The sequence below is a fragment of the Haliotis rufescens genome, unplaced genomic scaffold (genome assembly GCF_023055435.1).
Source record: "Haliotis rufescens isolate VD_foot unplaced genomic scaffold, xgHalRufe1.0.p SCAF_12, whole genome shotgun sequence".
NCBI lineage: Eukaryota > Metazoa > Mollusca > Gastropoda > Lepetellida > Haliotidae > Haliotis > Haliotis rufescens.
The window spans coordinates 31,419,159-31,433,840 of NW_025963802.1; the positions used below are offsets into that span (position 1 = coordinate 31,419,159).

The 14,682-nt window shown below is 38.9% G+C and overlaps 1 protein-coding gene across 1 annotated transcript; it reads left to right on the top strand.

Annotated features, from left to right (window-relative positions):
• The first annotated feature begins 1,210 nt into the window (after positions 1-1,210).
• Positions 1,211-8,200, top strand: LOC124118141. The gene is made up of 6 exons (XM_048393542.1): positions 1,211-1,337; positions 3,692-3,760; positions 5,138-5,248; positions 5,762-5,836; positions 6,259-6,391; positions 7,672-8,200. The coding sequence occupies exons 1-6, from the start codon at positions 1,326-1,328 to the stop codon at positions 7,770-7,772; spliced, it is 501 nt and encodes a 166-aa protein (XP_048249499.1). The 5' UTR covers positions 1,211-1,325; the 3' UTR covers positions 7,773-8,200.
• The last annotated feature ends 6,482 nt before the right edge of the window (positions 8,201-14,682 follow it).

Sequence of the window (14,682 nt, forward strand, 5' to 3'; positions counted from 1 at the left end):
CGTGGTACGAGTTGAAAACGCTTTATATATATTTATAAAAAACACATATAGTTCTACCTTTATGTACCTTTAAGTCGGGTTTTCTGTATGCTACGTAGTTTGAGTACACAATGCTCCCACCCGTTGAGCAGGGTGTAGAGACGATTTTCAACGTGACCAGTCAAACGTTAACGCAATGCTTGATTTTCAGGGTAACGAACTTCTTAGACTATTCTCACAATATATAGATGAAACATGTTCATATATCTACAAGGGACCCCCCATTTGATATTCGGGATGATAGGGTCGGACTGGGATTTTGATATTTATTCAGCTACAGCGGAAAACCAGATATTTAAACCTATGATCCTTCATATTTCTTTGTAAAATACACATTGAAAGAATGTAATTTTTGTGGCAGAATAGTTCCTTTTTTCCAACAGTCTGAGCATAATTATTTATTTCTATATATTCTCGGACAATTTATTACCGATAATGAGTTTAATAAAGATTACACTTTGCAATTAGTTATTTGTGTGAAACTGTGACATTATTTTTGTGTTATAATTAATTTAACAATTTATTGTTAGAGTATTACACACAACGAAATCAAGGACATAAGAGAGGTAATCACGAAGTTATGCAGGTTTTATGTGTTTAACAACTTGTCGAAGCCATGAATCATATTCAAGGAGAATCCAGGATTCGAAGTATGAACGTAGGATTCTTACTGACCGAAGTGGCGCAACTCTGCACTGTGCCTTAGACTACTAGGTAACATGCACCCCTAACAGACAACCAAGGTGGTGTTTGAACGACTTGAAACAAACGTATTAGGACTGCCAGTTTGCTCGAGCCGAGCCCCGAAATCCAAACATAATATATAATAATAATAAGATTGCACTTATTTTGCGTAACACTTCACACTGACTTTTGCTCTGGTGCTGGTAATGAAAATATGCCAGTCATCTGCATCAGTGAACAAAACACTGAATCATGAGTTTATGGAAAGTGGGTCTTGAAAGGATGAGTTTTAAGTTACTTCTTGGCAACAACCAGGCTTTTGGAGGACTTCGTGTTTCACCGACTTCTGAGGTACGAACAAGCAATGGCCTGTCGTTCAATCTTGTTCCTGGTTCAAGTTTGAACAGTTGCGAAAGAAAATCGTGGAAATCTTTTAGGGGATTTTCAACTTGTGCAATAAATTTTTATTGGCTAAGCTCTGGCTCCGCGAATGTATAAAATGTGGCTGAGATATTCTCAGAGGACAGAAGCAGTGAAAGATTGATCCTGAACTGTCTCAAAGAAACTGAAGTTGTCAACTCAGCATCTTAAATCTGAAGACCATGGGCGTCAAAGTAAGTAAAAGTTTAACTTCATTTTTGGTTTAGGGAGTGCATTTTGGTTTACTCACAATGTGACTGAAATGTTACCAACGTGTCTTAACAGTTTAACTCACTCACTCAGGTGAGCAAGTCGTGATCCGTCGTTGTCGTCCATTTTGTTTGGGTTCACCTGACTCCAGCTGACCTGCTATTGTGATGGTCGACATCAGCTTCTGTACACATCTTCTCAGAAGAGGTTCGAATCCGATTGTCATATTGGTTGCCTCAGCCATATTGAGATACATATTTCTGACCATTACTTAGCTATTTTCGCTCCAAATACTAGTATAATGGAATTTGGTGTATGTGTAGTATGTCGCGGCCCTCACTATACCTGTTCCGTTTTTTGCGATATTTTTTATTTTGACATTGATTTGGCCTCTGCTGTAAAACCATATATTTTGTTTCAAAATGTTATGAAATGTGTTATAAGTGTAGTTCTTAGTGGAGCTCAACACATATTTTCCGTTTTTCGTGACATTTGAAATTATGGCCTTTATTTGATCTTGCATTTTGGACCATGTTTCGAAATTGTTTCAAACTGTTTGAGCCCACAGTATGTCTGAAGAGTATATATTGAAACATTTGGATAAACCAGAAACAGACTCTACTAAAGGGACCTGATTTTAAAATTTAATCAAACAAAGGACTTGAATTTAAACATAAATAACGTTTCTCAGACAAAACTTATTTTCCCTAAAGAACACTAACAGTTTCATATGCATCCAAGTTATTGCAGAACGTGGACTTCACAGCTTATGTTATAAGTTCCACAACTTGTGGCTTCCAAGACTCATCACATTACTACGAATTCGAACATGTTAGTCATATATTCACAGGTGATTTCATATGTTGTTGGCAATCACGTCATTCGTCAAATATGGCCCAAAACAGCAAAACAGCTTGCTATCATTATGTTACTGTGTTTTAGGTGAACAATTGGCTTGCCTTTGCAAACAAACACCTGCTATCAATACTATTTGAAAGTGGTTCTTAAACACATGCTTATGATAGTCCTAATCGGATCATGAACTCTGCTTTTAGCGGCTATTTCTTATAATTATGGAAAGGGTTTTGTATCTTTTATTTAAATTCTTCTTCTTTTTCAAAATGAATTCCCTCGCATTGTAAACACCATATTCTCAGTAAGCGCTTGACCAATGAAACTGAAACTTCAAGGTGGCTTCCACCAATGACGACGCCCGAATTTGTTTCTATCGAATATATTAATACTACTCTTTTTCATTGCGATAATTATTTCTATTTTACATACATCTTTTGTGAAGAAAGGAAATCATAATGTAGTTTTCTTAATGCTTGACTGGTGAATGTATTTTTTTGCAAGAAGAATTATATGTTTGAAAAGATAGTTGTTTTTCTTGTAGCAAAATAATTTATCTAGAATGCTGATATGAATATCATAAGCAAGTTTCGAGTCTATAGTATAAAAAGTTAACCTAATGGTTTTGAACCTTATAACTTATAACTAGCGTGTTTCATATATAGTCATATATGACATGCGTGTGCATGGAAATATTGTATTGCATTTCGAAAGTGATCTGCTTACTAAAACCAACCACTATATTTATTTATTTATGATTCAATTTCATGTTTGTACCAGAGTAAAAGATTACAATATTTCAGAGCAACTCAATTTGTTGATATATTAAAGAGCATGATAACAAGTTTCATGATTAACTTAAACGTGAAAATCCAACTGTTCAAGTTTTCAGTATTTTGTCGTCTGGTGGTTACTTCTAATATTATAATCTGTCACGATATGTGATACCCGTGAAGATCCGGGTTAAAACTGGTCTTCAGCAACCCATGCATGTCTTAAGATGCGTCTATGCTTGTGGTAAGAGACCACTAACGGGATTGGGTGATCAGGCTCGCTGACTTTGTTTATGCATGTCATCGTATCCCAATGGCGTAGATAGATGCTCACGTATGTTAATCACTGGAATGACTGGTCAAGACTCTATTACTTCCGTACCGCCTACATGTGGCTGGAATATTGCTGAGTGTGACGTTAAACAACAAACAAACAAATAAACAAACGATATATGAATGTGGAACCCTACTTACACAAGCTCTTGTTGCTCTTAATAGTGGCCAATATATGATTAACCAAAGCAAAAAGATACAATCGTTACAATTATGATAGAATTTCCATAACATTGCTTGGATCATCTCCAAACATAGTTTAGCTCTATCAGAAGGTCTGTGTACAGTTTTAGCAGCCTGGACAAGAAAGGAGGTTCAATTTTCAAAAATCTCAATTTAATTCGCTTTTTTCTTAGTTTTACCATTTCTGTATTTTCTAGGTAACATGTGCTCTTGCAATGGTCCTGTGCTTCTGCGCATTCGTTTATTCAACTCCTGTAGTGAAAAAGGTAAGGACACGTATATTCAATTACAATTACACTAGTAGTACTATTGTTTGATAAGGACCAGTTTGTTAAACAAGTGGATACAGCGTTCGCTTGTTACTTTAAAGATGTGAATTCGATTCATCACACTGGTACAGTGTCTTAAACCTATTCGTGATGACAATTTCTCTTGTATGGCTAGAATAATGCTCAAAGCAGTGTACAACTCCGTCCAGACAATTGGATTGAGTTCTAAAACCACAGTGAAACATGCCCAAGTTGGGTTTCTAGGTTCGATAGGTCCAATGAAACCTATGCCGGTCGTAAGAGGTGAGGTGAAATAGGGTTTAACGTCGCGTCCAAGATTATTGCACTTATATAGCGACGTGCATGCACGTGTATGTGTGTGTGTGGCTGCTTGTACTAGTCCGGACTGATGCCGATTTATAGTGCTAGCTCACTGAGATACCATGCCGCAGTTTAACATGAATACCCCACTCAGACACAGTTTACTGACTCCGAGCCGACCAGTCCTTGTTTTAGCCCCTTAATGCCGAGCGCCAGACAGGGTAACAACAAGTACAATCTTTTAACGTCTTTTTGTATGACGCGGCCCGGGATCGAACCCTGGACCTTCCGCTCTCCGGGCGGACGCTCTACCACAAGACCACGGAGGCGGTCCGGTCGTAAGAAGTCTTGGATCGTTGTTCACAAAATCCATCATGGTTTGTCTCGTCAAGATATACATATGGATTCTTAGCTCTGCTGAGTGTGGTTTTCGGTAAGAATACCACAGTTAGGCGTTTATCCACTTCGATCATGCTTTACATTCATCGAAGCAGAAGACGACAGAAAACAACCAGATTTTCCCTGAGATCTATTTCATTCGGAAAATATCCGGAAAATGCATACTACATTATTAATTCTAGATACAAATTTGCGGTTGGTCTGTTACAAATGTAATGCCAACAGTTCGGCAATTCGAGCGGGGCACATAAGATATGACCTTACATGTAAGCAGGGTGCATTCAATATAATAGAACGAATATAAGAATAGAAAGGTAAGATAAAGGACCAAGACACTTCTGTTTTTGTATTGACATGGCACCTGTATTTCTGTCATTTGTTATCCATGGATTTTAAATACAAAAAACCTTCAAACAATTCACGTTAGTAACTGGTTACTGTATCATAACTCAGCCACGCGTGTCCCAGACATGCAATGTACGTGTATACCCCGTGGGACCAGCAAGATATGTTCGTCGTACGAGGCGACTGTATGGGTGGTCAGCGGAGTACTGCTGAGTGTGGCGTCAACAAAATACGTCAAACACGTCACGTCACTAACTGACTTCTGTATCATAACGCTCATCCATGTTTGGTTGTGAATGATGTCCTCAGTGTGAGAAGATGGACACTGGCGACATGGTGGAGGAGGACTGTGAAGATGGGACAGGGGTGTCCTCGGTGCCAGGGGAGACGGACAACGTCTTCGTCGGCGTTGATCTAAAGGTAGCTTTATAGATGTATTTATACACAATGAAACAGAATAATTAGATTTATACCCAGATCTACGCTTGTTTACATTTTTACTTTCATATAATTATCACACTTTACAATTTAATTTTTTTTTTTTTTTCCTATTGATATCCACGTATATAAGTTGAGTTAAAATTGTTATTTTCATATTTACTAGGCGGCATTTGGCCATGGTCGCCGGATATGTAAACCAATAAAATAAATAAGGTTGCCAGTTTCATTTTCATTGATTTGGGTAAAATGAATAGATTTCCTGGCTTTCAACCACCAGGCACATGGGACACAGATGATAATACGTAGATCTGAAATTGAAGTGGCACGTGATGATATGTACTTTGATTATTGGAAGGAGATAATATTTTAAGAGTTATTATTTTCTATATTACATTAACGTTTCTGTAATGATAATATGGGCTTTATTATATAAGAATAAGGGTTTGCCTTGACTTAGCACGAGTGTTGTCCTTTTTTCAACAACTTCCACAGGGCCGTCGTGTGTTCAAGATGGGCGGAAACGACACCTGCTACATTGACTCCGATCCTGCTCCCCTTCCAGACTATGTAAGTAAAAGCAATTATATATTGGTTCAGAATTAAATATTCGAAGTGGTACAACTGAGTCGAGTCGTGACATCTCAATGTGGGAGGAACGTGATGTAGATTGTAGACGTCTACTACTCAGGATCAGAGGTATGTTGCTGGAAAAACAAGGTAATCAGGGAGAGTATGGTATTCGGACAGCGGATCCTAACACAGGCAGGGGAAACAAATCCGCACATAGTATTGGTCATGTGTGAACCTCGTATTATAGGGTCTTGATGGCAGAGACGTTTCACTTGATTTTCCAATATTGGGATCGCGATGAAGACGTGAACTTTTTGCGCCCAAGTCGCGCTTTCGGGGCGTTTGTTTTAATAATAATGTAACTACAAATGTGGTTAATTGACCTTTTTGAAACCTTTTTTTATTGTTTAATTGCTTAGGTCGAAGAGGCCAGAATGGACCAATCAAAGACGGCGGTGGAGGTGACTGATCAAGCAGTGTTGGACAGTGTCAAGCAATGGTGCACAGGCGAGGTCTACCTTCTGGTAGAAGATGGCAGTGATGATGTTGCAGGTAACTTGAAGGGGTTGTCATGGGGAATGAGTTAGTGAGTGGGTGAGTGAGTGAGTGAGTAAGTGAGTGAGTGAGTGAGTGAGTGAGTGAGTGAGTGAGGGAGTGAGTGAGTGAGTGAGTGAGTGAGTGGACCAGGACGACAATGCTGTTGCTGAAGGCATCTTGAAAGGTTGTCATGTGGGGTAGTTGAGGGTAGTTTGTGATCCACTGGATGATGATGACAATGCTGTTTTTAAAGGTGTGTTTAATGGTTTCATGGATTCAGTGAGTTGATGGGCGAATGATGGAGAGGGGGAGTTGGGATGCCCGGTCTTTATATTACACTGAACTGCTTAATAAAATACGTCACATACACTGAACTGCTATATACAGTCGTGCCCCGCTTATACGGACTTCAGATTCAAAACGAAATAATTACTATATAAATTTACCCGTATATACGGAAATTCAGTTTCCGGAACCGGACGGTCATTTTCATACACAAAACACTGAAATGCATACAGCCAGTCACATACATTGTACTGCTATATACAGCCAGTCACATACATTGTACTGCTATATACAGCCAGTCACATACATTGTACTGCTATATACAGCCAGTCACATACATTGTACTGCTATATACAGCCAGTCACATACATTGTACTGCTACATACAGCCAGTCACATACATTGTACAGCTATATACAGATAGTCACATACATTGTACTGCTATATACAGCCAGTCACATACATTGTACTGCTATATACAGCCAGTCACATACATTGTACTGCTATATACAGCCAGTCACATACATTGTACTGCTATATACAGCTAGTCACATACATTGTACAGCTATATACAGCCAGTCACATACATTGTACTGCTATATACAGCCAGTCACATACATTGTACTGCTATATACAGCCAATCACATACATTGTACTGCTACATACAGCCAGTCACATACATTGTACAGCTATATACAGCCAGTCACATACATTGTACTGCTATATACAGCCAGTCACATACATTGTACTGCTACATACAGCCAGTCACATACATTGTACTGCTATATACAGCCAGTCACATACATTGTACAGCTATATACAGCCAGTCACATACACTGTACTGCTATATACAGCCAGTCACATACATTTTACTGCTATATACAGACAGTCACATACATTGTACTGCTATGTACAGACAGTCACATACATTGTACTGCTACGTAAAGCCAATCACATACATTGTACTGCTAAACACAGCCAGTCACATACACTCTGTTGTTTCTGTTTCAGGCCGACACAAGCGAGCCATCTGCTACAGGCTGCGCTGCAGATACTTTATCTACCGTAGACGTCTGTATCGCCACTGCGTCCTGTATCTGCGGAGATGTTAGAACACGCGGACACGACAACGGATTGCATATCCTCTGAAAAAACATCGACATATTGAAAATATATATTTAAAAAATTGACTTACTGAAAAATCCTGACATGAGTGCGTTACCTTGGCACAAACAAACCATATTCATAATTATATCTGATACTTCATGGTTGTTCTGGACGATGGGGTAGCCAGTGGTTAAAGCGTTTCCTCGTAACGCCGAAGGCCCGGGTTCGATTCTCTGCTTGGGTTCAATGTGTGAATCCCATTTCGATTGTCCCCCGCCGTGATATTGCTGGAATATTGCTAAAAGCGGCGTAAAACCTAATTCACGCCCTCACTCATGGTTGTTATTGGTATTAGTCCGATTGCGTCCGAAAAAGACATGACACCTGTGTAAATTCATCGTCGATTGTTGAATAAAGTTTTTGTTCAAAGGAATCAAAATATTGTATTTATTTGGTATCATTCCTTATTGGTGCCAGCCTGGACTTTCAGAGCTGGAATGGTTCCTCACTGAATTATGCTGGTGTTGTTAGATGATGGAATGGACCGTGTAGCCATGGCTAGGTTCAGTGACCGGGGCTCGATTATTTACAGACCGCTGTCATTTAGTTGAAATATTGCTGAGTGCGGTGATAATCACTGGGTCGCTACACGTTCCTCAGGTTTATCCATTTTCGAAAGGTCTCAGACCCATGCTTATTTTACTGACTTACAATTTGCGCATGTAACTGAAGTGTTTGTGGCAATATCCCATGACATCACGTAATGTTTTCCACCAAAGACTTATGCAATTCCCATCCTTCTATGTGAGGATTTGAACTTATAAATCAGTCCTCGCATCAGCAGCCAAGTATCTCCCTTCATTGTTTTTGTTTTCAATTTTATAACGCCTGCTCTAAATCTTAAAAGAATGTCTATAAACGTTCTGTTAGATAGGATTGAAAGATTGTTCGCTGTATCCTAAAGACTCTTAACATGTGGCCAGTCCTTTAAGGCGCTGCGATTCGATGTGCAGAGTTGCGTCCCTTAGGCACACCAGAAACCTATGATTGTGGGTTCGAATCCCGGTTTGTCCCGATTATGTTCCTAGGTTTGTCAGCACCATACCCATGCTCGTGGGTTTCACCGAAGTGGTAAACATCTGAGACCCGCATCACTTCGGACTTTCCTCCCACATTAAGCTGACACGCCAAGTTATAACTGCAATACTGTTAAAAGTGGCGTTAAACCCAACTCACTCACTCACTTATTTACTTATATAGGAAAGCGACCCGTTTCTCTATATACTATTGCATTTGGGGTTTGTGATCCGACATTAAGAAACAAGCTAGCAGATGGAATTTTCATATTGCTGGTATCCCACACCTCGGAACAATATAAAATAATTGGCAGTATTTACGCATCAAATATCTTTAAAAAGAATTTTGTTGAAGCAATGACAAAATATATGATTAGTTCAAGGACTAGTATTTTCCTCTTAATGGCTAAATATGATCAACCATTGCTGAAATTGCTGATATCCAAATTCACCTTTAAGATGCACGTATCGCAATGAGCTGAAAAGAATATTTACTTGTGTCACTGGCTGTCTGATACTAAAATAACGGCGTCAGCGAATAACAGTAACAGTTTTTTTAAATATCTGGAATAAACTTAATACCACGTTTGCCATTAGAAAGAATTCCCGTTATAGTAATAAATAATGGGCTCAAAATACATCATTGGCTTAAACCATTTTGACAGTCAAAATAACGTTATTAAATTACGTTTCCTCTCACACAGAATTCGACACATTAATAAATACTTCTTTATTAAGGCGTTCAGCATTTTACCATCCAGACCATTACTTATTGCGATTAATTTTTCAAAAGCTTCCTTAAAATCTACAAAAGCCTCATGAAGTTTGTATCTTCTTTTGCTGAAACATTTTTGGTCCATAGTCTACAATGTAAATGTGTGGTCAGAAGTGGAATAACCCTGTCTAAAGCCGGCTTGGGTTTATGGTGTGTTGTGAAGTGTAAACGTTTTACAATCTCTTGATGAGCTTCACGACCATTACGCACAAAGTTGCATGACTATCCAACACAGATTGCAGAATAAAAGATGCACAGACCGTTATCCAAATCCGCGCTTGCGAACATCTGTCGTCATTTAACGAATGAGTGAGGTGAAATGGGGTTTAACGTCGCGTCTAAGATTATTGCACTTATATAGCGACGTGCATGCACGTGTGTGTGTGTGTGTTTGTGTGGCTCTTTGTACTAGTCCGGACTGATGCCGATTTACAGTGCTAGCTCACTGAGATACCATGCCGCAGTTTAACATGAATACCCCACTCAGACACAGTATACTGACTCCGAGCCGACCAGTCCTTGTTTTAGCCCCTTAATGCCGAGCGCCAGACAGGGTAACAACAAGTACCATCTTTTAACGTCTTTTGGTATGACGCGGCCGGGGATCGAACCCCCTGACCTTCCGCTCTCCGGGCGGACGCTCTACCACTGGACCCCGGAGGCGGTCTTTAACGGATGACCATTTTATTGTTTATGCTGCCTGTGCAATATAGAACGATTCACATTCGTTTCCTATCCTCTTATGTATACCAGAAGTCTACTAAATACACTAAACTACGGTTATAACGAACTCAAAGGGACCACAAATTTAAGTTCGTTATAACCGTAGTTCGTTATACGCATATATACAGCAAATGGCCAGGGCCAAAAAAACAGTTCGTTATATCCGCCAGTTCGTTATAAACGTAGTTGGCTGTATTGGTATGGCCTACTGATATATACCTTGGCCGAGTGCACGCCAGTGCGAATACAGGAATTAGTCTCTGTTTTGTGGGCGACATATGCGTTATATCGAAACTCCTCTAAATCTCAAGAATTCAGTCATAACAAACGACCACTGCTTCGGCTGATATCATCCAAATTTATTGCTTGTTTGTTTGTATTGTTTGTTGTTTAACGCCGCACTCAGCAATATTACATCTATATGACAGTTCTGTAAATAATCGAGTCTGGACCAGACAATCCAGTGGTTGACATCATGACCATCGATCCACGCAATTGGGATAAGATGACATGCATCAACCAAGTCAGCGAGCCTGACCACCCGATCCCGTTAGTCGCCTCTTATGACAAGCATGGTCACCTTTTACGGCAAGCATGGGTTGCTGAAGACCTATTCTATCCCGGATCTTCACGGGTCCCATCCAACCTTACGTTGATTGAACAATTTCATTTCGTCTTTTCCCTAAGAATAAAGACATGAAATATTTATGGGGCGCTTCAGCTTAAGAACGTTTTTCGTTGTTTAACGCCGGTCTGTGAATGTATGACGGCGGTCTGTAAATAATCGAGTCTGAACCAGACAATCCAGTGATTGACATCATGACCATCGATCCACGCAATCGGGATACGATGACATGCATCAACCAAGCCAGTGAGCCTGACCACCCGATCCCGTTAGTCGCCTCTTACGACAAGCATAGTCCCTTTAACAGCAAACAAGGGTTGCTTAATGTCTATTCTACCCCAGAACTTCACGGTTTGACTGAATTGTACAATCGATTCTGATTATAGCAGAGATCTCCTATGAATATGGAAAGGGTTTTGTCGCTTTTGTTGAAATATGATCAAGTTCAAGTGCACCTTAAACATATTATCTTTTTGTGGTAGTTTGTTTTGAATGGTTTCGTTGCCGTAAATAAATAAACTGAAATAAATTGAACTGTACACGGAAAGAAATTTTCATCATATCGTTGACTGTCTGCAATGGGTCCTCTTACAGTTATTGTATTTTTAGAACATATGTAGCAGAAGGCACCGTGTCACTGAGTTCGCTGTTATCAGAGTGAGTGAATGTGGTTTTACACCGCTTTTAGCAATATTCCAGCAATATCCCGGCGGGGGACACCAGAAATAGGCTTCACACATCGTACCCATGTCGCGAATCGAACTCGGGACATCGGCGTCACGAGTGATGGCTTTTACCACTAGGCAACACCACCGCTCGGAATACACATCGTGTCGTACGGTTATGGAACATAAGAAGATATTGCCAACCTTAAAAAAGAAGGGTTTGCGATGGGTGGGGTGAGGGTTGTTGTTTAATTGGTTATTTTGGGTTTGTATTTAATAACATGTTAATAAAGATCAAACCACGTCATTGTTTATTCGATGAAACAAACTGAACCTTTAGTATTTACAAACAATGCTTTCATTTTTCACCCCCTTTAAAATAAGCATCTAATGTAATACACTTGAGCAAATATTTCACCAACTTCAAGTGCATCACGTCTCCCTCAGTGCAAAGATGCATCCATCTCCAAGTGCATCGCGTCAACCTCAGTGCAAATATTTAACCTTCTCCAAGTGCATCACGTCTCCCTCAGTGCAAAGATGCACCCATCTCATACTGCATCGCGACAACCTCAGTGCAAATATTTAACCTTCTCATAAAGCATTACGTCAACCTCAGTGCAAATATTTAACCATCTCCAACTGCATCGTGTCAACCTCAGTGCAAATATTTAACCATCTCCAAGTGCATCATGTCAACCTCAGTGCAAATATTTAACCATCTCCAAGTGCATCACGCCAACCTTAGTGCAAATATTTAACAATCACCAAGTGCATCACGCCATCTTTAGTGCAAATATTCAACCATCTCCAAGTGCATCACGTCATCTTTAGTGCAAATATTCAACCATCTCCAAGTGCATCACGTCAACCTTAGTGCAAATATTTAACCATCTCCAAGTGCATCACGCCAACCTTAGTGCAAATATTTAACAATCAACAAGTGCATCACGCCAACCTTAGTGCAAATATTTAACCTACACCAAGTGCATCACGCCATCTTTAGTGCAAATATTCAACCATCTCCAAGTGCATCACGTCATCTTTAGTGCAAATATTCAACCATCTCCAAGTGCATCACGTCAACCTCAGTGCAAATATAGTGAATACCAAGTGACACGTGAATATCCAGGTTAGAATTGGTCTTCAGCAACCATGCCTGTCGTGAGAGACAACATCCGGGAGACGGTGGTAAGCTTCGCTGATGGGTTGATGTATGTCATCGTATCCCAATTGCCTAGATCGATGCTCATGATGTCAATCACTAGATTGTCTGGTCCAGGCTTGATTATTAACAGATTGCCGTCATTAAACTTACTATATATTCAATATTGCTGAGTGCGACATTAAACAATAAACAACATAAAAGAAAAAGAAAAGAATACCAAGGATACACCTTAAGTAGATAACATCAACACGTGATTGCTTATTAAATGATAAAATATTTCTGAACATTACATAGTCAGGGCAATTGTACCAGTTCTTGTGTTTGATGTATGCTATATTGGGTGCCGTTGAACATTCATTAGTGCTAATTGAACTATACACAAACATAGGGAGAAACATGTCAATATATGCGAGAGCGCGCTGAAACCGCTGCTGTTTGTACAACAATCGATCTACCTTCTCCATCACACAAATATAACCATTATGTAACCCGGTCGAGCTACTGACTGCCTCACTCAAGTTTTGCTGTTGTTGTGTTTTAAAAAAGAAAATAGATTCTCTTTATCAATTGCATGTTTGAAGAAAACAATTATATTTCCATGGGTCAAATTTAGAAGAAAGGAAGCAAAAGCTTTTTAATAAGATCCGAATACCGATCCTATTCCAATAGTTTATTGTATTCAAGGCCTCCGGACTAGAAAGAATACACATGCATATCTTATGTACAAATGTATAGTATATGTGTCTAATTATTAATATGGTCAACGGGTTTTTTCTCAGTAGTAGACAAGGAAAGTTTAAACTGAATAAGTCAATTATCTGTCGACCATAGTCTCAGAAAACAGGTTGACAAAAAGAAATTGTACGGTCCCTCCTTTTACATAGAAAAATACATATTTTCAATAATGAAATACAAAATATGAAAAATCCCACCAGTGCCCTTCCCGCGGATGTCGATTTGCCAAGTAACGTTCGATAAGCAGCTAATTTAGTTTCACTGTGTGCTCTATGTACCAAAAACAATAATGATTTAGTTTCACTGTGTGCTCTATGTACCAAAAACAATAATGATTTAGTTTCACTGTGTGCTCTATGTACCAAAAGCAATAATGATTTAGTTTCACTGTGTGCTCTATGTACCAAAAACAATAATGATTTAGTTTCACTGTGTGCTCTATGTACCAAAAAACAAGAATGATTTAGTTTCACTGTGTGCTCTATGTACCAAAAACAATAATGATTTAGTTTCACTGTGTGCTCTATGTACCAAAAGCAATAATGATTTAGTTTCACTGTGTGCTCTATGTACCAAAAACAATAATGATTTAGTTTCACTGTGTGCTCTATGTACCAAAAACAATAATGATTTAGTTTCACTGTGTGCTCTATGTACCAAAAACAATAATGATTTAGTTTCACTGTGTGCTCTATGTACCAAAAACAATAATGATTTAGTTTCACTGTGTGCTCTATGTACCAAAAACAATAATGATTTAGTTTCACTGTGTGCTCTATGTACCAAAAACAATAATGATTTAGTTTCACTGTGTGCTCTATGTACCAAAAACAATAATGATTTAGTTTCACTGTGTGCTCTATGTACCAAAAACAATAATGATTTAGTTTTACTGTGTGCTCTATGTACCAAAAACAATAATGATTTAGTTTCACTGTGTGCTCTATGTACCAAAAACAATAATGATTTAGTTTCACTGTGTGCTCTATGTACCAAAAACAATAATGATTTAGTTTCACTGTGTGCTCTATGTACCAAAAACAATAATGATTTAGTTTCACTGTGTGCTCTATGTACAAAAAACAATAATGATTTAGTTTCACTGTGTGCTCTATGTACAAAAAAACAAGAATGATTTAGTTTCACTG